The sequence below is a fragment of the Anser cygnoides genome, chromosome 3 (genome assembly GCF_040182565.1).
Source record: "Anser cygnoides isolate HZ-2024a breed goose chromosome 3, Taihu_goose_T2T_genome, whole genome shotgun sequence".
NCBI classification, from domain to species: Eukaryota; Metazoa; Chordata; class Aves; order Anseriformes; family Anatidae; genus Anser; species Anser cygnoides.
Window position 1 is genome coordinate 80038659 of NC_089875.1, and position 27755 is coordinate 80066413.

The 27755-nt window shown below is 37.6% G+C and overlaps 1 protein-coding gene and 1 long non-coding RNA gene across 10 annotated transcripts in view; one reads left to right on the plus strand and one right to left on the minus strand.

The window, feature by feature from the left end:
- Positions 1-435: 435 nt before the first annotated feature.
- On the plus strand, positions 436-6559 carry LOC125183125 (uncharacterized). Of its 3 annotated transcripts, XR_007164347.2 has the most exons (5): positions 436-1981; positions 2289-2321; positions 3897-4006; positions 4464-4554; positions 6146-6231. It is a non-coding gene; the product is annotated as an uncharacterized lncRNA (long non-coding RNA). The 3 variants fall into 3 exon arrangements; XR_007164346.2 differs by lacking the exons at positions 4464-4554; positions 6146-6231 and adding an exon at positions 6457-6559 and having other exon boundaries at positions 438-1981; XR_007164345.2 differs by lacking the exon at positions 4464-4554 and having other exon boundaries at positions 444-1981; positions 6146-6275.
- A 2001-nt stretch (positions 6560-8560) lies between these two features.
- FUT9 (fucosyltransferase 9) overlaps positions 8561-27755 on the minus strand; it is a 119595-nt gene continuing 100400 nt past the window's right edge. For all 7 annotated transcript variants that reach the window (XM_013180190.3, XM_013180189.3, XM_048066649.2 and 4 more), the window contains one exon: positions 8561-18655. In XM_013180190.3, the coding sequence (XP_013035644.1) occupies positions 17568-18647 (1080 nt within the window). In that variant the 5' untranslated portion in view covers positions 18648-18655 and the 3' untranslated portion in view covers positions 8561-17567. The remainder of the gene's footprint in view (positions 18656-27755) is intronic.

Sequence of the window (27755 nt, forward strand, 5' to 3'; positions counted from 1 at the left end):
CATTGCACTTTTGTTCAACTTTTGATGCCCTAACTTCTAGATCTACTAGGTTTCACATTCTTTACTTAAAACTGCAAACAGAACAAAACAATGCAACAGAACTTACAAATTGTTACAAATTGTTTTAATTTGTAGTTTTTTTGTAGTTTTCACAATTTTTGTCTAAAAAGTATAACCTTTCAGAAACATTCTAACCTAGCTGACAAATTCATTTCCTAACAGCCTCCTTAAATGTGGAGTGTTGATATATGAAATAATAAGTGAATTTGGATGGACTTTCAGTCAGTTATGTATGCAAACATGCAAATACTCCTTTGATTCCTTTCATTCAGGATGTACAAATTGACATAATTCACCCTTCTCCTATGTTTCTATAAAAATATTCAGTCCTTGTTGGAGTCATTAAAAGAATGTGTCACTAGATTCAAGGAATGTCAGCGGATACTTATTAAAAGAACAGAATTTCTTCTGCTTATTATTTATCTTGCATATCTGTATGAACAGCATCCTGGTCTTGCCTTCTATTTCAATTATATGGAAAATATCATTTTGGAGAAGAAAAAAAGTATATCCCCAAATAGATATTGTGTGGTGCGGAATAATGAATGAACCATTTAATCAAGAGCTACCTATTCTCCAAATACGTGAAGGACTCAATTCACTCTTACACTGTTGAACTCTGGAGGACTTTCATAATAATCAAGGGAGGGAAGGCAGGACCAAATTTAGATATTAGTTAGTTTCACATTTTATGTAATATCAGTTGTAGAATTTTGTTTCCATTAAGAATAAATTATCACTTAAAAGGTTAAATTCACAGTGAATATGTGAATGTGAATTGTCAGCATGTTGTCAAATTGATCACGCACTGAACTGTAACAGCAATTTCCTGAATGAGTTCATAGCTCTTTCAGGGTAACGTGATTGCTATCCCCAAGGGAATATGACAATACCATTTTGTAGGTGGTGGGTTGTTACATTGTTCTAGTTCATGAGAAAGACACGGATCAAGAATTTAAGAAATGACATAATATTAAATGCTTAAATATGTACTTACCTTTAACTGCATTTATACTAGTGAAATATATCCACAGCCATTTTCTGGCACTAGCCAGCATCTAGCCACGCTAGTCTAGTCAAGTCTATCCTCCAGAACAGAGTAATCTCATATTAAATGCCTCTTGGCATGGGATGACTTCCTGAAATGTGCTAAAGCGATACTTGGAGTGTAGCAGCTGGCCTGAGGCATAAACGGTACTAGGGATCACTCTAACAATTTAATAATATAGATCAGATTACAATGCTTGGGGCATGATGGAAAAAGTGACCTTATATATTCATTTCCCACTGCCTGTATCTACCTTTGTAGATATGGCTCATAGTTTGACTGAAGCCAGATTTGGGTATTCCCCAGTCACTTGAAGGACCAGCAAGGAGGGCAGTTCTGTGGGGCTGAAATCTGTGGGAATGCATATACACAAGCAAGGACAAGTCTTCTGATGTTCGTGAAAGAGGACTGAGAAACCTGTATCTTCCACTTCTCTGAGGCTCTCAGAGTCCAGTGCTGGTTCTGGAATTAGTTAACGTCTGAATTTTGTAGAGAAATATGGTACTCAGCTGCCTGTGTACCACACACAATGTCATGATGCCAACGCAGTGGCAAATTAGCTTTATCCACATGCTGCTGCCTCCGAGGTGTGTAGCTGGCTTGCACATCCCTGGCAGCCTGCTGTTTAGCGCTTCTGTGAGCTAACTCAGGTACAGCCGGGTAAGCTTTCAATTAACTCTCACAGCAGATTTGCTTTGAGAGAAACGATACCATTAGGCAGTCTGCCACCTGCTGCCATATCTGAGTAGCGTGCCACCGGGGTTGCCTGAAGAGTGCGCACAGACTGGTAAATATCTACGAGAGAGGTTTTAGAAGTCGGCCAGTGAACGTGGTGCTGACATTGGTCTCCAGGAATGACAAACTGTGGCATTGGTAGGTCAGATTTCAGATGCTATCATGGCAAGCTCACCATGATGCTTCTGTATGAGGGCATAAGAAGGATCAAAGTGGGTTAGACATGGAGTCCACCTAGCCCAGTGGTCTGTCTCCAAGAGCAGATACAAGCAGATGCCCATATGTACAGTGCAGTAGGCTTCCCAAAATAGTTTTTCTTTAATGCCTGTTTGGCTGTGTACTTACTTGTGAGCGGCTTGTATTTTAATGAACAGTTGGGGAATGGTTGTTCTTTAGGAAAAACTCTTAGCTGTCATTCTAATTTTCTTTTTTTTTTTTTTTTTAGTATGTGGACATTTGGGAAATACTGTCTTTGTAGGTAAGACAAGAAGAGAAATATTGCACAAAAGGAACGTAATGTGATTCTTACAAAATCAAGAGTCTGATGAAGAAGGAGCTTTGTAAATGGATTGAAAGTGAAACAGTAGTTGTTTCAGCATAGAAGCTGGCTTTTGTCTTTCTTGTTTCTTCCTGGGAGGTGAAAGTTGAGCTTGTGTTTCTCTAAAGGTGTGAAAATGGTAGATTTTTATAATGCTTCATGGTAGAAGGAGCTATATATCAGAATGAGATATTATAGATATTTCCTAAGGATATGAGGCTTAGGAAATGTTATTTACTAAGTGATTAGTGATTTTACTAATGATTACTTTCTCCTTTATATGTATCTACCTATGTTTCCCTGTTTAGCTGTATCTTTCACATTTCAAAATTTATCAGCATATGAGACAATTCCACAGAATGTAGATGTGAAGATAATATGTTCATATAACATTCATTGAAATGGGCAACTAGATAGTTCAAACAGTCCTGTAAAGTCTTCCTTCTGGAAGAAAGCCTGACTTCTGAATGTAGCCCTCCAGAGACACCAGGGAATCCACAAGAGAGAGCTATTATGAATGTCCTGATTGTGAGAAAAGCTTTAATCAGACATCACACCTAATTATATGCTAGAGAATCCAGCTACAGGACCTGAATTCATAAAACTAGGCTTCATTCCTTCTTCTGCTAAAGGATCTTAAAATAATTAAATGTCTATTAAGGGGGATGGAGCTGGTGATGAACTTCACTGAATGACTGCTGTGGAGAGGCATTGTTATGTTTTAGGAAATAAATTGAGAATGAGCAGTGTGTTGTCAAGGTAAAAACTGGTGGTGGAGAGGGATGTTTTGAGGAACTTTTAAAAACCAGAATGTGTTGTGAAGTGAAAGCCACAGAAGTAATTAGCTTCAGAGGAGATGATAAAGCTTATTAAGCCTGTTTTCTGTTTTGGAGGGTGTCATATCATACAGTGGAGATATTACTGCAAGTATTAGAACAATGCAATCAACAGTGCCTTGAAATTAATGTTTCTGGACTTCACAAGCAATTTCAATTATATTATGCTAATATGTTAAAATAGGAAAACAAAAGTTACGTAAGGTTTTTAGATAATATTAGGGTGCTGAGCTGGTAAATGAATGAAAGGAATTCTTCTGTAGTGGGAATAAGGGACTGAGAAACAGTTAAGGGAGGAGAATTGGGAAATGCCCTCAAGCTGAAGCAATCTGCTATTGGGAGAGCAATAAAAAAATCGCTATAAGGCCAGAGACATCTCCAATAAAGGGCTCTTTGGGGAGGGGACTGGAAGAGAGATAGAAAACGGGTCAATCATTTTAGAGAAGTACTTTTGAAGCTGGTACTACCGAGCATCTCGAATGCTGTGTAGAAGTCTAGTCACTCATATTCAGGAAGGATAAATTGCTCTTGGCAGATAAAAATATCAGGGCATAGCAAAACTGTGATGTGAAAAGCAAAAGGAAGAGCAAACTGAAAACAGAGAGGGGATGCAACACTAAGAAAATACATCTTGATGGTAAATTTAAGGGAGGAAGAAAACAGTTTTTTCTCTTTTAAGCTGAAGAGCAGTGCTGTCACAAGATGAGATGGGCTTCAGTGAGAAGGAGTACATTAACTAAGAAGCACCATGATTCTAAGCAGCAAAACTGCTTCCTGAGTAATTTTAAGGTAAGGTATGAAAAAATTATGCTCAAGTTACTGAGAATGGCTGGTTCTGGGCATTCTGTCTCAAAACATGCCCTTTCCAGTCCTGTAGTAAATCTCAACTATCAAGTTGACATTAACAAGTTGGCAGAAGAAAAGGTGGGGGCTACAGGGTAGAAAAGTAATGGGAAGGGAGAAAGGAGCCATCTCTTCAGTACGGATATCAGCATTAAAGGTTTTCCAAAATATCTAAACGTTTCACTGAAGACAAGCTGTGGTTGCTTTTCCTGAGAGATTAAGACAAAAATCTCCTTGTTAATGACACCTCTTTTTAATGATGTGGTCAGCTGTAGTCAATTGCTTTGTAAAGGTATGAGTTAATGTTCACCACAGGGAGAGGCTCCCAGGTAACTTAGTCACAGATTTCATTACAGGATTAAGAAATACAGAAAATCACCTAAAGACGTTTTTCTTACATTAGGAGAAAAAAATACTAACCTTGAGGGAGAAGTCTAAAGATTTCTTGGATGGAGGGGTTTAGCAGATCCCTTTCAGAAGTGCAGTGGCTCAAGGTGAGCTTGCCCAGGTGCTGGGAGTGGTGTGGGCAGGTGGTTACATCGGTATGTATGCATACTGTGTGGTACAATAGCTGAGCTAGTTCCTCCTGCTCATGGCTGCACTGTGCTGAGCAGACAGCCTGACTACCTGAAGTGGGCTATATGTCATTCATAAACTCTGCTTCAGTTCTTTAAGGTAGGGAGATGAAAACATGAGTATTTACACAAGACACCAGTTTGTCTGGAAATTAAAGGCCCCAATTTTGCAAACACTTGTGCAGATGATTTTCTTAAGTATGGAAGGAGTCTTATAGCCTTTTATGTCTACAGTTTGCATTATCAAGGAAAAACAGCTTTAAAAATGCTGAAGGGTCAGATCTATTTCATTAACTCTTTGATCTCCTTGGTTGAATGGAAGATTGGAAAAAGCAAGAGTTATCATTATTATCATTATGGTGCACATTCCTGCATATTTTTTTTGGCTGATAAGAAAGCTCATGAGCTGTGTTTTCATTTGTAAGTACATTTTTGAGCCTTATAAAAAAAAGTAGGTGGAAGAGCTCTGTCTTGCTATACAATATGTTTATCTGTGAAAAGCATTCATCTCAAACACTAATATTTAATGCATCAGAGACGTGAAATCACTACAAAGATTAAAGTTTCGGATCTGTAATTTTTGTAAGAGGTTCTGAATGATAATATTAAGTGCCACTGCTTTCAGAGCTAGTGGAAAAGAGCATGCTCTTTAATATCAAACAAACAGAAGATAAAAGATTTTTTCAGACATCCAACATTAAAGACAAAAAAAAAAAAAGATGAAACTGCACTTTTGAACACTCTCTCATTGACCCAGATCTTGTATGGCCAGTGGGTGTCCTGCAGGATTAAGCCTGCCTCAGTCCTCACCAGGCAGTGCCATCCAGCTCTCAGGAAAGCTTGGAGATGAGTGTATTCTTCATTATTACTAGGCAGCTTGTCTGGGGCACTGGAGAGCTCCGTGGGACCGCACAGTGCTCTGTGCTAGCCAAAAGCCAGGACACTAGGTGCAAACTCAAGGGTTGTGCTGAGACAGAGTTGATAAATGGTGCTGGACATGAGACGGGGCTGTGCAGGTGGATTTTTCTGTAGTAAATTGTATGGTATGTCTAACTGTATCTGATTTTTATTTTTCTATTAATCAGGAAATCTCAGATAACATCTGAGTGCAAGGTTATCCTGTGATATTGCTCAGTCCCCTTAGTATTGCTTGCTGTCTTTGAGCTCAGGACTGGGTCTGGTACAGTACAACCACATGACAGCTTGGAGCAATATTGGAATAAAAGGTTTCAAGGGTAAAATTGCCATTCTGGATGTGATTGACACATCCAGTTGATTGCATTACAATATATTTGGTTGACAAGCAGAACCAATTAAAAAGCACCTGATTTCAATGTACCTTGTTAGATTTCATTTCAGTGCACTTATCGGTGAATTAAATCTAATTTAATGACAATGACGGGGCAGTGATGTAGGACTATAGGACTCACTAGTTCAAGTGTACGGGGCTTGAATCATTCTAGCTGGAAGTACATGTTATTATTATTTTTTCTTTCTTCTGTCAAAATAGAATGCAAAAATATAGATTCAGTGCAGAAGGAGAGGGCATGATATGGCTGAGGAAACCAAGTTGACGTAAGGTGGAGACAGTGTCAACAAATGCCAGAAACTGTGATGGTGCTGGAAAACAAGACTGAGCAGCTTATAAACCAAAGTGAACTTTGTACCTTGAAAGAATGTGTCTGAAAGATGGCAATGAGCTATTAGATGATTGCTCCCGTTGCAGGAATAACATGATTGTGGTGTATCAGAGAGTCTGTGACTATATAGAAATTATTTTGAAACCTTTTGCAACAACTTTTCCATTTTGATTAACCACAGCCCACTGAGTATGTGCTCTTCACACATGACAGAATTCAGATGACAGAGGCCAAGCGAAGAATGAAAATGCTGTTGATGACATTTTCCTCATTCAAGAATCCTGTCATTGAAAAACAGCCTCCTTTGAGAAAAAGAAATATCTCATAAAAGTGTTGAAATTAGTGCGGAGTTTCTCAAATTAGTCTTAATATTATTTAGTCATTATGGAAATATTCATATTATTTTAAGTTTTGAATTAAAAGCAAAAATTTTGAGAATAATTTTGATCTTTCATAAACATCAATTAGAACATTATAAAAAACTAATTTTTACTGAAAAAAATGGAAACTTATTTTTCACCTTTCAAAACAAGCAGCTTTCTATTTTCTGATGCACTGTACATAAAAATTAATTGTAATAAAATTGTCATTGAACTGCTAGATAATATATTCTTTTTTTAATGTGATCTTGGGCAGGACTGAAGATGAAGACAGAGTAGGTGAGATGAGTTGCTCTCAGACTCCTTTTACTTTTTTTAACTTGTGACTCCTTCTCATGTAGTGGGAACTTATTCATTGCACCTCTACACACCTACATGCAGGCATCTGCTCTGAGATATCTTAAGCTACAGCCAGGTCTTTTGCCTAAAGGCTTGTTATTCTATCCAAAAACTTTATTGGAATTAAAATATGTGTTGAGAAAATATTAGACTTGGAAGGAAGCTGCTGTTTTAGTGAGTGAGAATCGACATGGGGTATTTTGAAATGTGGTGCACAAGGGTGCAACCAGCTGATGGACCCAGAAGTGCTGTAACTACTTGTCTGTCTTTAACTTCTACATCAGCTTTGCTGAGAGGTGCTAGCCTGTTCTCAGACTCACATTGGGCTCATGTTCAGTTCAATGCATTGTTTTGTGCCAAAGTACCAGCCTGTGTAAAGCTAATGTGGGGTTATTTCTTGTTTTACTGCATGAGGAAGTCGTGCCCACAGCAGCCTTATCACTCATAGATGTGGTTTCAGCTTCTGGAATCCTGCTGCTGGCAGTGCTAGAAACCTGCACACCTTCTGTGCACGACAACTTCTGGCTTTCACTTCAGGGATGTGCTTCTAGAGGCAGATCACTAAGTCAGTTTCTTCTGACCTGGTTTTCCAAACATGTAAGGCTTTATGTCCAATAAGTTAGTATAAGCAGAGGGAGTTTTTGTTTGAGAGGGAGGATGAAATGGATCATTTGAGGAAAAAAAAAAAAAGTTCTGTTTTAAAGGCAGAAGGTTGTATTAGCTGTCATGGTCTGACTTTTTGATATGGCTTTTGAGTGTAAGAAGAGGAAATGAGAAGGAGTGAATAATGAAATGTGACAGGGATTTCTTTCCTGTGTACTATTAAAAAAAAAATAATTTGCCTCTGCATTTTTCATGGGTAAGTTGAAGATAATGATAATTCTGGTTTGAGCAAATGGCATAAATGTAAGAAACTTTTAAAGAATGTATCCAAGTTAGCAAAGCTTTAACTCAGGTGGAAAGCAAATTACCCACCTAATGGGAGGGAGAAGGATTTTTGAACACCCTAACCCATTCTACAAGTTGCACTGTAGCCAAAAATAATATTCTGCCTTGCTTTTGTTACCACTGGGACCAAATGCTCTGTTCTACTGGGAATGCTGCATTAGTTAGTACATTTATTTCACTGGCAGATATTTCAATTTTATTTATTTTTTTGCGTACATACTTGGAAATAAAACTGACACCGTGTTAACCACTTGCTGTTGTAGACATACAGTTAAGCTCTGTGAATGTAGGTTACTTGTACAGTAATGCAATGAAATATGAACATGTAAATTACTTCTCCATTGATGATCCTCTGAGAAATTTTAAAGATCATTTGTTTTGTAGGATTATGTAGACCTAATAAAGCCCATTTTGCATTAGCAAATGTCTTGTACTTTCAGGAGAATCAAATGATTGCTCAAGGAGAGTGCCACTTTGCATCGTCAAAAGCAAGGCAAAGTAACTTCAACAGTAGTACCATAATGATTTAGCTATGTTGCTTACTGTACACAGGAAAGTCATACAAGAATCTACATGAATTCATTCTGACCCTGACCACTTGCAAGGATTTTGTGTGTAACTACTTAAAAAAAAGCAAAATACTGTTTGTGAAATCTTAGCCAGAAGTCATGGGAATGACTAGCAACAATCTTTAGATCCAGCTCTTGTTGAGAACTACAAAAAGAAAAAGAATGGCATTAGACCTACAAAATAATGATCAAAGACTGTAGTACACTTAGAATGTTTTCTTTTATTTTAAATATACCTATTACAATAATTTGTTAGGCTTATATAGAGCACTATTATTTACATAATTCACTGTTTATCCTTTGGGGTGAATTCCAGTGCTCAATAAATAAGAGTCAGTGAGCTGCTTATTAACCATGTCAGAATCAGAGTTCAGAAAGATTAATTTCACATAAATGATGAAAGTCCATGAAATGGTTACAGTTACCTATGGTTTCATACAGTAGGTATCTTCTGACTGCAGTCAAATTGTGTTTAAAATTCTGACCATAGTTATAGGTAATCAGAACAAAGATTAACAACAACATCAAATTAAAAATATACTGAAAAACATCAGTGGTTAAACCTCTACATTTTTTGGACGCATCTCAGGGTGATGATATTGTTTGAAGGTAACGAAGAAACAGTTTGGTAGAATTCCTGTTATAAAACATCATGGGGCAAAATATACAATCACTGACAAATAAAAAATACAGCTTTTTACAAGATTTCCTTTTAACGTGGCATCTTAAAATGTGCCTGCAGATAAGAATGGTTTTCATTCTTTTATTAAAATTCAGTTTTCCATGGTTATTATTTCTTACACATGAATTTATGCATTATGTATGCTATTTAAAACATATAAAAGATTAAGTTGTCAGTACAAGAAATATTATTAGTTGAGAACATGAATAAAGGGTTCATATTAGATCCCATTCAATGTTACGTGTGTAAGCTCAAATACACAAGAAAGGAACTTTGGTCCTGATCTTTCACTAGGAGAGTAAATGTGGTCCCATGTTTCTACACAGACAGCTTACTGTCTTTACGGAGATTGTGCCAGTTCTGAGTGCAATCCCATGTTAACATGATCCATGCCCCATGTGGGTTTGAATCAGGACAAGCAGCTTTAGGGTTTTTCTCCTAATTCTCAACAATATATTTTGGAGGTCAAGTCCATGGCACATCATGCAAGTGGCTGAGTATCTATGACATTCAGCTATGGCACCCAGTATTGTTTCCCCAACATAGAGAAAGAGAGGGAAATGCAGCTCATAACCACTAGGCATTTATCCTAGCGAATGTAACATTATCACCATTATCATGGACCAGAAACCATTGTTTATTGGCAGTATGCCTGCTTGTTCAACAAAACATTTTGAATTTCAGCAGCATTACAGCTTTGCAAAGAATAGTTTCTGAAGTACCTTGTTACAGTTTTGAACATCTGGCACATTTAAGACACCCACCCACCTATTTAAACAATATTTTAAAGCAAAATCAATGTTTGATATAAAATAACAGTTGTGTTGTAAATGTGGAAAAATAGCCTACAAAAAATAAGTATAAAAGTGATATCAGATTTATGAATATGTTTCATATACAAACAAGTCCAGGTGACTAATCTGTGTGTTAGAAATGGCCCTTGACAGGCTGTGTCACAACAGTACATCACATTTTTCACAGTTTACAATAACACAGTTAGATTCACTATATGATGACACCTTATATAAGAAAAATAGTATTTTACAAACTATACATTTGGCATCTATTTTTAGAGGTTTTTTTCTTTCTTTGTCAGTTTTTTTTTCTTTTTCCTTTTTTTTTAATTTTCTTACAAAATAGTGCAAAATTACAGTGCGTTAATAGAAGATTTTGGAAATCCTAATAAAAAGACATATGTAACTTTTTTTTTTAATTATTATTATTAGTATTCACTGGAAGCAGTTTGGCACGTTAGGATTTTGTATAGATGGAAAATCTTCTCATTTTGTTGTCTTCAGGATATCCATTGAATCCTTGAAACATTAACCTGCACCAAGGGAGTTAACTTTCCATACTTTTTAATCTCATTTAACATATGCATTACAAAAGAAAACAGCAAAGGAAAATATAGATTTTATGGTTAAATTATTTACCAAACAGCATACATATATCAGACAGGCTTTTCATACCATGTTATAAGGAAAAGGACTGATGGGAACATTTTCATTTGGTGACTGTTAAGTGGTTAGTTATAGCTTCAAGGCTCTGTAGGAAATTTATCCCAATTTCATAGATTTAAGCATTAGTTTATGGTATATCTTTCACATTTTGCTGTCATGCATGTCCTTGTGTATAGATCCAAACTGTCTGTATCAAGTCAGGGGGACAGGGTTTCATGAAAGCCTATTTTATGCTGGACTAATTCATATACAGAATAACCAACAATTGCTTTTTCTGCCAATTTGCAATGATTAGATGATTTTTTTACTAATTATTTACTTAGGAATGTTAATGAAGAGTTTCCCCAGGTATGAATACTTCATTTGTACAGACAAGCACCATACTTCAAAGAAATGCCAATACTCTTGAAGACAACAGAGACTTCTATGTAATCACAAACAGGCATGGTGCAGACTGCAGGACTGGGAGCACCCTAGGTCACCCTGTCTGTGCACTGAGAAATACACAAAGATGTTACATGCGTCTCACTTTAGTTCTTTACCTCCTTGGCTAAAGGTAGGAATGAGAAGCCTGGTTGAGATCACAGTATCACCTGCTAGAGGTTCCCAAATAGCCACCTGCACCAACCTACTCATAACTCAGGCAGTTAACCCAGAGGTGAAAGGCTCTGCCATGTGATCAAATCTCTGAACTCTTCATTGCACAGAAACTGTTGGGTTCAGTTAATTGCATGGAGAATATGGCAACATAAAGGTTTCTCAATTAAATAGCTTTCCAATAGAGTAATTGACTTTTTTCAATACAGAAACCACAGGATGATGTCTCTAGAACTAAGTATTTCTCATGAGTTTATGGTTTTATTATCTGTATCGCTCTGTGGCTTTTGTGCCATGAATTAAAATTACTACTGCATGGTATATTTAATCAGTTTCTTGGCATTTCTGTACTTTTTATGAACATGTCTAACCAGTATGAATATTACACTGATTCTTTGAAGTTAGAATGGGCTGTAGCACTAGAACTATTTATTCAAATATTAGAAGGAAAACATCCACGAATGAGAAGGTTGCTTTCTACCCTAGCAATTCCACTCTGGGCTCATCCTGTATTACTGAATGGGAATGTCCCAAATCAGCTACTGACTTCAGTGGAATATTTGCCTGAGCAAGGAGTAAAAGATGAAGCTTAAACAACCATTTTGTATGAATTGTATTTGTATTGATTGAGGTCTAACATCTAAAAAACACTTATATTAGAAAAACAAAACAAAACAAACAAAAAAGCAGAATTGTCATCCAATGTTAATAAGAATACCCACCAACTGTTAGATAAACAAGTACTTCACCTAGATTCTCTTCTCAATAGTTTACTGGTTTGGATGAAGAAAGCACTTGAATATTTGACTAACTTCCACCATTAGATTTAAAGGTCAGAAGGCTCCCTGTCAGCCTGCATAGACACACTGGTGCCCTCTGTCTCTCCCAGGCTATTGATTTCTAGTTCCCAAACCTCTAGTTTAGCTTAAATAAGTAGTCCAATTCATTTACTTACAACTCAGCTGTTTCTGGTTCTATACTTCTCCAAGATGAAGGATGCAAACATTTCCTCAACAGTGGGAAAAAGACCACATGCTGTTTTTCAATTATATGCCTTTTCTTATCCTCAGAAAGCAAATAAGAGGTAAATCAGGTGTTCACGTTTAGATGTTCAAATAGCATTTGGTAAACGCTCTTAGATACATGGTTTAATTCTTGGGTTGCCTTTCGTGGAGTCAGGAGTTGGACTTGATGACCCTCATGGGTCCCTACCAAATCAGGATATTCTATGGTTGTTCTATGATTAGGCGCATCCCCTCTAGGACATACTCAGTCTGGGTTAAATGGAAGCAGATGTGACCAGTTTTATACTTTCTTCCTAGGAGAGTATTCTAAATACTATCTCACCAAGTCTCAGCTCCTCTCACCTCTGTATTCAACACCCAAGTACACAGCACAGGGAGGCTGTAAGGTTGGGTGCCATGCTGAGTGGATGACATGAGGTGATGGTGGCACATGTTATACGCTGAAGCAGAAGAGTAGGGCCAAAGTCTGATGGATAAGCACTAAGCCAGAATTAGTCTGAAGAGTTTTCAATTTGGAGTAGCCAGTTCACTCACAGAATAGACACATGGATGCTAAAAGGACACACAAATTGGCCTGTGCTATAGACTGTGCTCTCTGGCACAATTCCCAAAGACAATAAAAATATACTGTTAGAAGCCCCAGTGCATTAAAGCATTTAAGATGCTCTTAAATTTAAGCATGTGCTTGAGTCTTATGGTCATATGCATGTGCTTAAGGTCCTTTCTGAACTAGGTTCAAAAAGCATTGTTGCATAAGAGCAGAAGGATTTATTTCAAAATAATAATAAAAAAAAAGATATTAAGAATTCTTCATGTCAAACAGGAAATATGATTAACTTACTGACAGACTTCAGTCTTCCACCCCCAATGCTATTTTTATCTAATAAAAGAGATAATGCAAGGCCAATAGGAGTGTCTTTCTTGAATAATCAGCAACAGTTATTGGTTATTTAACTGATGCTTGCCTTATTAGAGATGAGAGAAAAGTATATGGTACTTTTTTTTTTTTCTTTCTTCAATTCCAGGTTGAGAAGTGAACATAAGTAGCTAGAGCCAGTAACCGTCTGTCTACTGTGATCAGCAGTGCCAGTCACACAGACAGTGCTCAGTCTGCACGAAGTCTGCAGCCCCACATCCATATTCTACCTCTCTTTCTTTTCATTTGATGTATTTCTTACAAACCAAATATGTTGCTGGTTCTTTCTTGCACGGTCTGTGGGACTCACTCAGGCTGCTTGTTCATTGCAATCTCAGCCACCTTGGATGGCAAGAGACATTCAAAGAAACTGGGGACCAGAATTTACTAAGGAAGGGAGATCTCACATTGAGCATGAGCTGCTATGGTCATTGAGTGTTGGTGAAATGAAAGGAAAAGTCTGCTTTAGAAGGATCTGCTGCCAGTTTGTCTGATGTCTGTTCACATTCAGTGGGATAGCAATGCATCTGCTGTTAGCATTTTATCTGTTTTGGATCTTATTTTCCACACTGATTAAGACAGTATAATGTCGATAGCTCAGTGTAGCACAGAGTGCCTGAAAACAACCAAAAGAAGGTATAGTAAAAGAAAGAATAATGATTACTCTCTCTCTTCAATGACTGACAATATAATGTGTGACAAGTAAGTATGCTGCTGGATTACTGGGCTGGCAAATAAAATGAACTGACTGGCTGAAATAAAATTGTTAAGAAAATAGTAAGAATTGATGTGATTTCTCATCTTTAATTTCTCTTTTATTTTACAACTATCTTCTTTTGACAATGGTACCATGGCATAAATAATGCCTTGTTTTCCATTTTAACTAATTCCATGTAATTTTTCTTTCCATAATTAATTGTTTTTGCCCATTCTCCTTCACAGTGATTTACTATTTGAACCCATTACACTAATTGTTCATGTAGGATGGCTCAGAGAAAGAGCACAGACAGACTGGAATCAATCTTCTGTGAGTTAGGTGTGTAGGTCCAGGCAGACTGCATTTTTGCTTACACGAAGTTCAGATAATTTACATCCATTGTTTCCATCATTTACCACCTAGGCTGGATATGCCTGAAGATGTTACAGCTTCTGTCAGCAAAGCTCTTTACATTCAGGACTGCTTAAGGCTTGACAATACACGTAGATCCCCCTAAAATCTTCATAAAATGGCTGACTCACTTATGTTCCAGACCACACACTTCAGGAATATCAGTGAGGCACTAGGGCCACATCTCTTGTTAGGATTTGACCATGATTCTTAGTCATTTCAATCTGGTTTAAATTTCTCCTGTTTTATTAATCTTTGAAACAATTCAAGTAATGCATCCTGAAGGCAAAGTATACAAGCTTGTGTAGAGTTTTTGTGACAAGAACGACTCTGTTTCCAGTTCCAGCAAAAGACTGTCATGTACCTTAAAATTCAGCACAAGATTAACCATGCTGACTGGATCCAGTGCTCACAGAAGTAACAATATTACTAACAGGCTTAACACTTAGCATATATTTCAAAACTTTCCAGTGTATACTCCTATTGATAGTAACAAGTAATATATATTCCCATCTCATCTCATTATTGTGCTTACTTGTTATTAATATAAGAATTTATCAACTGAATCTTGAAGCCAAGGAATTAGTCTCCTCTGACTAAGGCTTTGTAATGCCCAGCACAACTCCCGCTATCTGGAACGAGGAATGAAATAAGGGACTGCGCATGTTCACCAAAGGGTGAATATACTTCCACTGAGGTCAATGCAAAGAACTTCCAAATTCCAGCATCAAGGAAATCAGGTAATCTAGCCAAAGCAGTGCCATAATCAGCAGCTGATAATTTCACAGCCCTGAAATCAAAAAGTATGAAGAAACAGAAAGGTTTTGTTCCTGTGGGCAATAGCCACTTGCCTTCAAAATTATAGAAATATTATTCACATTACAACGATGTCAACACTTGATTTTAGAAGACTGGGTTTCCTTATATTGCATTAATTTGCAAGGTAAGCTCATCTTGTTTCCTGCTGGAATGCTGGTGAATTTAGGAGGTTCACAGTATCTTGTAAATTAGTTTTTTAAGACAACAATACACAGTATAAATAAATATTTAAATGGAGACATAGGGAGAACATAGGGAGAACACAAGTGTTTCTGTAAGATTTTCAGAGGAGTTTCTGAGTTTAGAAATGTAAATATATTACTCTTACAGCCTTCCATGTTTCTGTTCCAGCCTGGGGTAAACAAAGTATCTCACAAATCACTTTATTGTTTGTTAATGCTTATCATCACTTATAACTTGATCCATTATTGCAGCAAACTTGTTGTCTGCAAGTTTAATCTTAAGTATTTATCAATTACATTGCTTGATCAAGGTCTTCTGCATCACATAACTAGAAGTTTTTCCAGTTAAACCTTTAGACTTTTTTCATTCTTTTCTGTATGTAGCTTCTTTTACCAGACCTTACTTTAGTAGCAGGACGTGTATTTGTTCACAGTAAATGAAAAGCATTTTATACCTTCATGTTTCAAGCTTTTTACATGTTATTTTCTTTTTCTTAGGATTAAGTCTCGAAAGTTTGAACTCAATGTTCATCTGTTAACTATTGGAACAATGTACTAATTGTACTGTGTGATGCTTACCAGTGAGTTTGTACCTTTTAACATTTCTTTTACTTCAATTTCTTTTACAACTCTTTCTGTAGTTTAAAGAAGAGATAATATAGTCAGAAAAGAATTCACATTTCTAGTATGATTTTAAAACATATCAAAATAGTAGACGCTAGATTCTGAGAGCTGACTGCAACTCAGTAGAAACTGTAATCTGTAATATTTTGACCTAAAAAAAAAAAAAGCTGATTGGCTTTCAGTTGGTATCAAAATATATCCATATGTCTACATCATTAAACTAACCTTGTACTATACACAGCAATCCAGAATTTAAGTCTTAGCTGTTGAAAGAAAAAAGTAATAAAATCAGATGACACACATTAGAAACAGATATATTTTTAACAATCATGACAATCATCACATTTCTGTATTTGTTATCAGAGCAAATTTAATACTTAAAAATCTGCTTGTATATTCAGATTTTGAAAGCATGTACTGTTCTCAAGAATGCATTTGTTTATACCTGTCAAACAAAATATTTTCAGAAAACAAAACTCATTAGCTTAATGAGTTGAATAGTTGAATATGTCATCTTCATAACTTATTTACTGATTTTCATCATATTTCTTTCAGAAAAGAAACTCACCACTCAGCAAGTAGTCCAACTATAATTACAGTTCAACAGATCTTTACAGAATTGGAGAGAAATTTGACAATTGAAAAAAAAAAGAGAGAGAGAAATTTCTAGAATCTTTTAACAAGCTATTTCTAAAAGTTTACTATTACCAGCTGAATTCAGTGCATGAGTCTGATGCGATCAAATGCCTATATTAAAATCTGTTTACTTCTGTATCAGTATAACACCAATTACAGCCCTGATTCAGGTAAACAATACTTGAAACACAAGGAAACTTAAGGACATGCTGCATTTGAATGCATTCAAAAGTTGGACGAATCAGGCTTTGATCACTAAGATTGTTCATCTTGTTTATATCTGGCTTCTCTACTCTTCAGAGGGTAACAAACGTATTCCTAAAGTAACTCTAGGAGCTGTTTCTTAGGAAACTCATCCTTTTTAGAAACAGAGTGTCTGCTATTGTAATACCTTTAAAAAACTGTATTTCTACATTCTGCACCCTTAAAAAGGGGTGCAATTGATCACACTGGAATAATGACAGATATTGAACTTCACTGTGTTCTTAAAATATAAGATGACCCATAAAAAAACTTTACTGTTTTTTAAAACATTACACACATTTCAGAATAGAACAGAAAATTATGTTCTTAAAATTCTCTATGGCATTTAAGAGTCGTGTCCTCGTTTTCCAAATAGGTTAAAAAGCAAATAAAATCTTAAAAAAAAATGAAAAAAATGTTAAAAATGACTACTTTATGTGCAAGACTGAGGCATACTTCATAGACAATGTGAAAAATCTTGTTTAAAAATTATAGTAAACAATCAAATATTCTTCAGTGCACATAATTAGTATGTACATTATAATTTAAAACTGAGTATTGATGACTGCTGCTCATGATCTTTAAAATCTTTTACAAAATATAAATAGGACAGCCAAGAGAGGATAGCTGATAAACCATGACATAAGGTTTTCTCTTCCTTCTTCTCTTTTCTTATTCCTTTCATCTCCACTTGGACTAAAGATCCTTCTGGCTTCTTCAAAAAAGTGCCCACGCGCACACAGACACATACACACACACACACATTAATTCCAAAACCATTTTTCCAAATTTCCAATTGACTTGTATTCCTGGTGTCTTTTCACATGATCACAAGCAAGACATGCATGTGATTCCCAAAACCTAGGAAGATGCACTGAGAAATCCTTCTTCCAGTTGAAATAACTAAGGTACATCTTGTTATTTTTGTCAAGCATTAGAAGATATTCTGCCAGCTCTCTTGGGGAGAGAAAATCTTCCACGTGTATGAAAGAATCTGATGGAATGTAATTCTCATAGTTTTCTCTGGAAGGGCCCAGTACAACTGGTACTGATCCAGCCAGAAGAGCATTGTAAAGTTTCTCAGTAATATAATCTTTGTGGATTGAATTTTCAAATGAAAGGTAGAATTTACAAGTAGAGATAGTTGGAATTAAGTTTTTGTCATTGACGTAGTCTCCGAAGGCTTGCCCATAGGTATGGATTTCAATGTATTTGCTAAGCTCATTGTAATACTTGACTCGAGCATGCTCAGGGTTCCAGTTACTTACAACCCAACACACCAAGTTTTCTTTACTTGGCACTTCATATGTAAAGGAACTTGTACCGACCATCATGAAGCCATAAGGCACCTGAATATCTGAATCACGCCGATAAGTCAGGGTCAGGTTAAAGAGGTGTTCAATGCCACTCTTTTGTGGAGTATGAGTTGGAGACTCCAAGTTCATCCAAATCCATTTCTGGAATGGTGGCCTGGCTTGCTGAGGTAAATTAGTCAGATCCCAGCTAATGTCTCTGTGATGAATGAGAACTGCGTGGGATTTGTTATATAGTGAGCGGTCAATAGTCAGATGGCACCCATGGATGTTGAACATTGTTTGGCAGGATGTTAGATCAAATGTCTGACCAAATGGCCAAACCCAGATCAAAATAGTAGTCTCGTTAACATTATCAGTTTTGGAAGAAAAGAAGCTCTTCATTTTCAAAACTGAGCTGGCTGATTCTATAGGACCAGAGATCCAACTGTTTGTTGGTTTAATATAAATTAGTATAAATGCCATGAAACAACCAAGGACAATGAAGATAATCAAAAATGGCCGGAAAATTCCTTTAGATGTCGATGTCATAATTTGTTCTGAGAAAAAAAAAAAAAAAAGAGAGGAAGAGAAAGAGAGAAAATAACATCAGATATTTAAATCACATATATATGTCTTGTTAATGCAATCAGACATCAGAACCCCACATGGACAAATTTCGATATCATTGAGCTATAATCTCAGAAACTTCTTCTAAGTAGAGAAGGTATGTTGTGGGTGCCCCATCCCTGAAAGTGTTCAAGGCAGATTGGATGGTGTTTTGAGCAACCTGGTCTAGTGGGAGGTATCCCTGGGGGGTTGGAACTAGATGATCTTTAAGATCCCTTCCAACCTGAGCCATTCTGCAATTCTATGATCCCATGAATCCATGTTTCTATGAATCTACGTGATCTTGCACAGCATTCACGGCAAAATTTTGGATAATGGCATATTTCTCCTCTTCACGTTAGAAGCTATTTGACATAAATTGAAAGTAGGGTTTTCATACATGTCATACTTGATATATATATCAACATATATCTTAAACAGTGTTTTTCCTTAAAACCTAGGCCGGGGATTTGAGACAAATGAAATTACTCTTTGATTCTGTCCTTGTGTGTCTGGGTGAAGGATAATATGATGCAGTTTTGGTCCATACATATTCGTATCTATGTATGTATGGAGGATGCAGCTTTAGAAAAAAGAAAAAGAAAAGCACTGGAACTTTAATTCTGTTATCAATAAGACTGTCAGAAAATTAGCTTATGCCTTGGCACATGGGTATGAACAGTTGTGCCTTTTCCTGAGAACTCCAAGAACAGATAGGGAAGGAAAGCAGCAATACAGGTTCTCAGCTCCCATATTCAGCCTCACAGTTCCCACATAAAGAAAAACAAACAGTAATATGTCCTTAAAAATTTAGTTATGTTTTTATGCCACAGCCCTGTGTTAAAAATTACAAAAACTACAGATATGCTGCATCTTTTTGAGGCATCATTTACTTTTTTTTTCCCTGGGGAAAGAAAGGGCGAGAAGTTCATATAGTTTCCTTTGTCCTCTTTCTTGTAGTTTCTTCCTGAGATAACTGATAAATCTCTTTCCAGCACTCGTCTTCCGCATGTTTCTTGTGAAACCTAGCAAAGTTAGGGATTGCTTGTGGTTAACCTCAACTGCTGTATGTAGCCCTAGAATGCAGAGGTGTTCTAAAAATAAAAATAGTTAAATGTGTAAAAAGTGCTATGACATAAAATGAAAAAGGAACAGAAGTTAGTTATGAAAAAGAAGTGTTCTAAATATACTGGCTGACTGTAGAAATGTAATTCTGCAGTACACTTCAATTACTATAAAATTTGTCTGACTTTCTTTTTCTGCATGTTTTTCAGTGCTTTGGATTTTTATTACCTTTACTAGCTAGCTCCACAAAAAAAAAAAAAAATCCCACCCCTAAATATATATATAAAATTATCACTCTTAATAAAAAAAAAAAAACAGTGACAGAAAGCAAAAAAAAATTTTTATTTATTTATTTATTTTTAAACCAGATCGTCTCATTTAACCTGTGAAATAAACAATTACATTCAGCACAAAGGCATGGTAGAATGTTGTGAGTGTAAAAGATGACGTGTAAGCATAGCAGCACAGCTACAACAAAAAACATTTTCACATTCATCATTTAGGAAAGGGACAGGGAGGGAATGTCATTCCTAGTTCTACACTACTACTATATCTTGAGGAAAAGAATTTTCCACACTTTCTCCCCTAGTTTGGAAGGTCAGATGGTCTTAATTTTCTGTTTTTAGGTACTGTGGGTTAACCTTGGCTGGCTGCTATGTGACCACCCACCTGCTCTCTCAATCCTTCTCCTAAGCAGGACAGGAGCAGAAATTAAGGTGGAAAAGCTCACTGAGGTAAGGACAGGAAGATCACTTACCAATTACTGTTATGGGACAGTAAAACAGACTCACTCTGGGGAAAATTAATGTAATTCATTGCCAATGAAAATAGATTTGGATAGTGAGACCCCTCCAAGGGGAGCAGAAGGGATTGTTAATGGGGATTGAGGTCAGTCTATAACAGCTCCACCACGCCACTCCTTCCTCCTCACACTTTTCCCCTATTCCAGTATATGGGCTGTAGTCTTTTTATACATAACCCCTGGTCCAGCATGGGGTTTTCCCCAGATTGCAGTGTGGATATCTGCTCCATCATGGCCCTCCCCATGGACTAGGGGGAAATCTTTGCTTTGGTGCCTGGAGCACCTTCTCCGCTCCTTCTTCTCTGACTTTGGTGTTCATGGGGCTGTTTCTAACACTTTTTTTTTTTTTTAACCCTCTCATTCCTCACTGCCTGTCTAGTGTATTTGCCCTTTCTTAAACACGCTTTCTCCTAGGTGCTGCCATCTTGGCTGCTGGGCCCAGCTGTGCCCAATGGCAGGGTCAGTGGAGTTGGCTGGAGTCTGGCATGGGGCAGCCCCAGCCCCTCCTCACAGAGGAGCCCTGCAGCCCCCCCACCCCACCAGTACCTGGACATGGACAGCCAGTACAGATATTTAAAATCTTGTGGTGTGTTTAGTCTGACTCCTTTGTCTCAGTCCCCTTCTTTTGGATGTAGTTTAGTAAGTCCTCTATGTTTTCAAGCAAAATGATCCTGAAAGGAGTAAAGGGGAGGAATGTTTGTGTCCATAACTTTTCCACTTACTCTCATCAGTTCAAGTTCCTCTGAAGGAAATTTGTGGTTTTACAGCTACATCACACTGGCTTTTTTTTTTTTCCCAGTTTATGTTGATTTTTGCTTGACATACATCTAGAGGGGAGTTTATGATCCACAAGAGCAGAAGGTTCTTTCCCTGCCTTTCTACAATGACAGTCTGAGCAGGGTCTCTGAGGAATATGGGATTTAAGTTGAACAGCTCTAGGACATGAAACTCAAGTTAAAAACAAGAGGCTGAACCAATCTTTATGTTACTGTTCTTAGTTTCTCTGCTATAGAAGCCAACACAGAATAGGGACAGCTTCTCACTTAAGAGCTAGTGTGAGCTGAGTTTGAAGAATAGGTTGGGAAAGGTGTCTATTCACAGAGACTGATCATCTTCTGGAGACTGAAATGGCTGGCAAATCAGAAAAGTACCTTAACATTGTGCCTCGTAATGCAGTCACCCTCCGGTTAAAAGCTCACAAGGCTCTCATTGCAGGGATTATTTTACACCAAGCTCATCTGCTAACTAATGAAACCCCCGTATCATCACAAGACAATTCCTGCTACACAGGAAAGAGTCAAATATTATTTATTCTGTTCTCTGCAAGAAATTATAGTGTATTCACGGTGCAGTATTTGTGTAGGAAGTTTTGAACTATAATGTCAATGTGAGGATAAACACTTGCTGCTCCAGAATACCAACATTAATTTCTCACAACACTAAAAAAGTAAATTAACCTATTTTCTGTCCTCCAAATCTGTTTCCTCATATTGTTTTTGTGCCCTCTGCTTATGTGCCCCCTACTGATGTGGGACCATGGTTCTTAGATTTTACCTTTCACTGAAACACTAGCCCACAGACAGGATAGTACTGTCTGGTTTTACATTCTTTGGGTTCAGAGACTAACCATTCATTACACAGACTCAAACAGCCATTAGGAAGCTACTACTAACAGGATTGTGGAAAAGTGTTACAAAAGCAAGACGTTAAAACCTGGTATGAGAGGTTTGCAAGGAAGCAGAAGCCTAGAGCAGAATTCTAGCAATACCACTTGCTTATACTCCAAGGAGCTGACAGGATTTTGTGGTAACTGCAGTAATAACTATTAAGATATTCACTGGGAATAGCAATATTTTTTCAGAATGAAGTGCTAACCTCAGAAGCAATAACTTCTGCCTTCCTTAAAGCAGCCTGAAGAACCAGCAAACCCTGCCTTCGTGGCTTTTGGGACTCTTAGTTCTATATACAGGGAGGCAGTAGCACAGTGAAAACATACAGCAAGCACCTGTCGACAAATAGTATTGTCCTGAGAAGTAGCTTTTCTATAATGCTAGGATATAGAGATTGGTTCCTTTGTTTGCCCACTAGAATTTATGGAAGATTTATTTTTCACAATGTTCTTCAAAATGTGTTTTCCATATTTAACATTTCCTTCTTTCTTTTTGTGCCTAAGGTAACTACCAATCTCCTGCTGTAGTTCTCACATAAAGGTGACGGACACTAAGGAGACATTCATTACAAGACATCCAGCCAAATAACCTTAGCTCACCCTTCCTCTTTCATGGCTTTCCTTCCACCACGGAAGCACAAATTTCCTTTTTGCAGATCCCCTCCCCCATCAACCTCTGGCATGCCAGCCTCTGAAAAGAAAACTTTGTCAAAGAAATGTGTTTACTGAGACTATTGCCAACTGGAAGAATTCATTACCTTTGATAGTTTCATTATAAAGTACATTTCTGAGTGTTGTGACATAGTGAGTATCTCCTAGGTGCTTTTTTTCCTAGTTGAAAGTATAATATTTCATCAGTACAAGACTATTTTTCTCAGTACAAAACTTAGCAAGGCTCCCTTTAAAGTGCAAAATTTGGCATTATATCTGCAAGCAACTCCACGTAGTAGCAACACAACCAAGGAGATAGTAGCAGGGTACTAACAACATTAACCCTAAGTACACCAGGCAAGGCTTGCAAAAATATATATCTACTGTGTGAATGCATCATGTTCACAAAGAAATAAAATGGAATTTTATAGGAACCGTTTTATCATAGCTTCTTTGCAATGGTGAGTTGTTAATTATTCCAGAAGAGAGAGAGAGAGATTTTTTTCTGATATGCAACACTGCAGGAGGGAGAAAAAAGTTAACCTTCTTGGTCAATAATATCAATATCTGTTTCCTGGCATATTTTTATACCATCTTCACTGGCATACTCTAAAAGTTTTCCCAGTAGCTCAAACGTATACCTACTTGCACAAGTATAACTGTCATTACTAGTCTAGTACTGAGACCTTCCAAAGACTTAGTGTCAAGGTCAGTCCTATGATTTTTCAATCCAAAAAAGCTGGCCACTGCATCCAACAAAAAAAACTGTCTGGCAGCACTGGCAGTCACTGCAAATCTCCTAGAAGAGCTAAGATGGCTTTCTGAATCTGAATCTGAAAGTGTGTAGGGGTAGTTTGTTTCCAAGGGTGGAAAGGGACATTGAGGACAATATTTTAAAATTAAGCTGGAGCAAAGGGACAGTGTTATTTTTGAAGTCATGGACACTGAATAATGAATAAAGATCTCTTGTTACTTTTCTTGCCTTACTTAGAATTCTGAATTGTTCAGGGCTAACTCTGATCTTTATCAGCACTTGGTCTCAGGAGAACTCAAGAAGAAATAGTTAAAAACCTCAAGATAGCCTCTGATGATCGCTCCTGGGATCAGATTGGGCACCTCTGGCACAGAGGATTTATCAAAACTGAGAAACAGAAGGACACTGAGGCAAAGAGGTGTCAGAAATGGGCCCATCTAGAAGCAGATAGTATCTATGGAGATTCTCTGGAAATATTAAAAAGACAGTTGAATGCAGTGGGAATTGATATGAATCTCATGCAAACTATTGTTGGAAAGAACATTCCTTTGAAATTCCATTCCTTGTCCTCTGACATATTGTAGCAGCCCCAGGCATGACATATCTACCTTTATGCAAAGGGTGGTGTTGTCTTAGAGCAAACTTACAGTTAGCTGGAGGTTTTTTCATCTTCAGTATTGAAAGAAAATGTATTGCTTCAGGATAGCTCGAGTTTATCTTTGTATCTCCAAGTCATTGCTGTGTGGACGTGCCCCAAACTACTTTTGCTTCAGTTCTCCGAGACTAAAAAATGCTTCTTTTTGATGGAATTAACTCCTACTGCTCCCAGTTATGCCTTTTTAGCAACTGGAGTGGTGGATTTTTTTCCCTGCATGGGCTCGTTTCCATTCTTTTCCACGCCTGTCCCACAGATTTCTGAAAGCAGCCCAGTCTCAAAAGATTCAACTGAGCTGCATAGGGTTAAAGGCTTTCAGGCTGAAAGTTGAATGAGCTGCTAATCTCAGGCTGTGTATTTTTATTCTATAGTTGTTTGCACCATTTTTTTTCTTCCCTTCTTCACCTCTTTTGTTTTTGGGTTATTTTTTCAATTCCTCAGATTCCATTTTTGTGTGTTTGCACTTTGAGGACAATATAGAATGTTTTTATTCAACAGTGGTAATTTTTATTATGAACAGTTTTAGAAAAATGATCTAAGAGCACTGCAGGGGCAGGTAGCATAATTAAGACAGATTGTTTAGGCATGGTGCTGAAGCAATCACTGGAGACTGTTAAGAACAGGTTAGACAAGCATCACTCAGCAAGGAGAGATTAGATTCTGTCCTCAGGTCCTGGGGCTGGGCTAGATGACCTCTTTTGATTCTTTCCAGCCTTATGGTCAGTGATGATATTAAACACAGATTGTTCTAAAAAGTACCTGACAAAAATGCAACCAGACAACCTAAAACTGCAGAAAATTGCTGAATAAATTAGTAAAAAAATCTCCCATCTTGAAACTTTTCTTGCAGTCTGTGAAGCAGCATTACTGTATACAATGAAAATGTAAAGGAAACAGGGAAAAATCGTGTGGACAACAACAACAACAAAATTCCCTGTTTTCAAAGGCAAAACAGAAAGCTTCCTGTCAATTGCTGGCTGGGGTACTGCTGCTTTTTTGAAAATCTCTGAATCTTGTCCCCTCAGGCCTTGGTGAGGAACACCCTATTCTCAGCTCCGTTCTCCGGATTGCTGTGCAACACACAGCATGCTGCAATGGCTCAGCAGCCTCCAGCCTTCCCGTGTGATTGCCATCTATCCTCTCCTTCTCCCAGCGGCACTCACATACTGTCACTCCCCAGCTGCTGAGGCAACAGCTCAGTGGTTCCTTTCTGCAATCCCACGCTACAGCAAACAGCCTTAGCCAGGGACGCAGGGTCTTTTGTAATAACAGAGGGAAGCAGCTACAGCATTGCTCTCCATACTGGACTGATCCTACTTCCACACCGCACTGCCACATATTTGAAAAGAAAAAAGAAAAGAATTATGTGAAAATCCTATCCAAGCAAATTTTTCCAGCCAATACAGCATTAGCATCAGGACACCCCACTTCACACTGCAGCTCTATCTCTTTCTATTTATGAACTCTAAGGGAACATATGAGTACTGTCAGTTCCCTCCCTGGCACAACTGGAAAATTCATGCATGCAGAGCTTTAAGAAACCTCAGCAGCATTGCCAGGCTTGGTAACATGCAGAGACAGTAACTTTTTACCTTAATGACCATGTTGGCTTGTCCACCTCAAAGCTAGTTTACAACTGGTAACATTCAGTGAAGGGAGTGGTGGCTTTCCATGCTGTGCTGACTACAGAAAAGGCAGTTCTTCACCACCATACCTTACTAGCCAAGTTTATCCACCTCCCTCCCCAGGAAAGCACTTTTTGTCTTCCTGAAGATAAAGCTCATCCTAGTTATACAGCACAATCCAGTCTGCTTTCAAAAGCACTGAAAATGCTCTGCACCAAATGAAGCTGTTCAAAGAACAGCACCTCCAGAAACGGGTAAGCTGGCTTCTTTCTCCCTTCTTTCCATGTGGTTTGGGGACAGCAAATTGCTGTTCTCTCTGATTATGCCAGAACTGCAGAAAGAGCTGTTCAGTAGCTTTGTGGCTGGCTTGTAAAACTGCAGCCAACCAGCTGAAATATGGAAATCATATCTGCACAAGCTATGAGTTTGTGATGGCCACCAGCCTACCAGAAAGCCCTAGTTAACTCACAGTAGCTGTGAAAATGGTGTGAGTTAAGTCTAACGGAGATGGGACATAAAGTGGCAAAAGAAGAATCATAGGCTTTGCTGTGTATATGTTCTAAACTGCACATCCCAGAATCACAGTTGCTTCTGGCTGATTTCCTAGTATATAGTTCCTGAATACAATGGAAAAAAAATACCTCTCCATGCAAAGCAGACAGATCAGAGTCAGGAAAAAGTAGAAAACGCCTGCTTATAATAGTGAACATTTACTAGGGAACATTACTTCTGTGGCAAAGCAAAGCTTTTGGAGCTCTAAGCACCAGCTGTTTGTGTAGATATGATTAGAGGCTGCGTGCAGTACTTACACTGCTGAATCTTGCTGCATAGGCAAACTCGAAAATTTTAATTGGGATTTAATGCTGCTCTTTTTGCAGATACAACTGCAAAGATCTGGAGGATTCTGCCAGTGGCAGCATAACTCCTGAGACAGCTCTGTAGCCTACAAAGAAAGCCTGAGAGGTCTCTAAAACTTCCCATAAAATCCTCATAATTTGATCTCTTCTTAACATTTCATTTCTCTGCCTGCCTAGCACCTTTTTCTTAAGAAACTCATTAATACTCTGGCTTTTGGATCTGTACTGATATCAGTTTTTTAGGATGCAAATCAATGGTCTTGCTTTAATTTACAAAGCCTAAACTGTTAAGGATTCTAGTTGCCGGAGAGAAAACTGCCCTAGAGAGAAAAGGGAGCAACTGAAGTGCTCACATCAGTTGTAATCAGCTCTGTGGCTGAAAGGGAGAAAGACATTTACTTATAAAGTCAGAATAAAAATGCAGAAGAGAGCTGAGGATTTGTAGTGGTTATTATTATTATTATTATTATTATTATGTCCCTATTCTTTGCAAATAAGACTTTTTTGCCACTCACAGGGTTAAAGGATGGACATTGTTTTAGAAGTCCAGCCAATTGAAGTGAATTTCTTGACCATTCTGAACAAAGAAGTAATGAAGTCTTTGTCAACAGGACTCGACAATGGCCAAGAGTCCTTATACAGGTTCTGCAACTTCTTGTCCACATGACCTGAGCAGAGCTCCACACTGCTCTTGCTTTCTTAAAAGAGACTCAGTAACTCAAAGCTTGAGGTTAAAGTCAGTGTATATAAAATACAAATCCCTCGTATCATAAGATACTGAGTGCCAAAAATGATCATCGCTTATTTTCTGTCTTGGAAAAATGTACTTCAAGTAAGTGAGCACTTATAAGTGCAAGTGCCTCAGTACAAAATACATGGACAATTGGAAAAGCACCAATCATTTTCCTATTGCACACCAGCAGTTATGTTTTCAAGATGAATTATGTTGGTAATGTGTTAAACATTTTAAAGA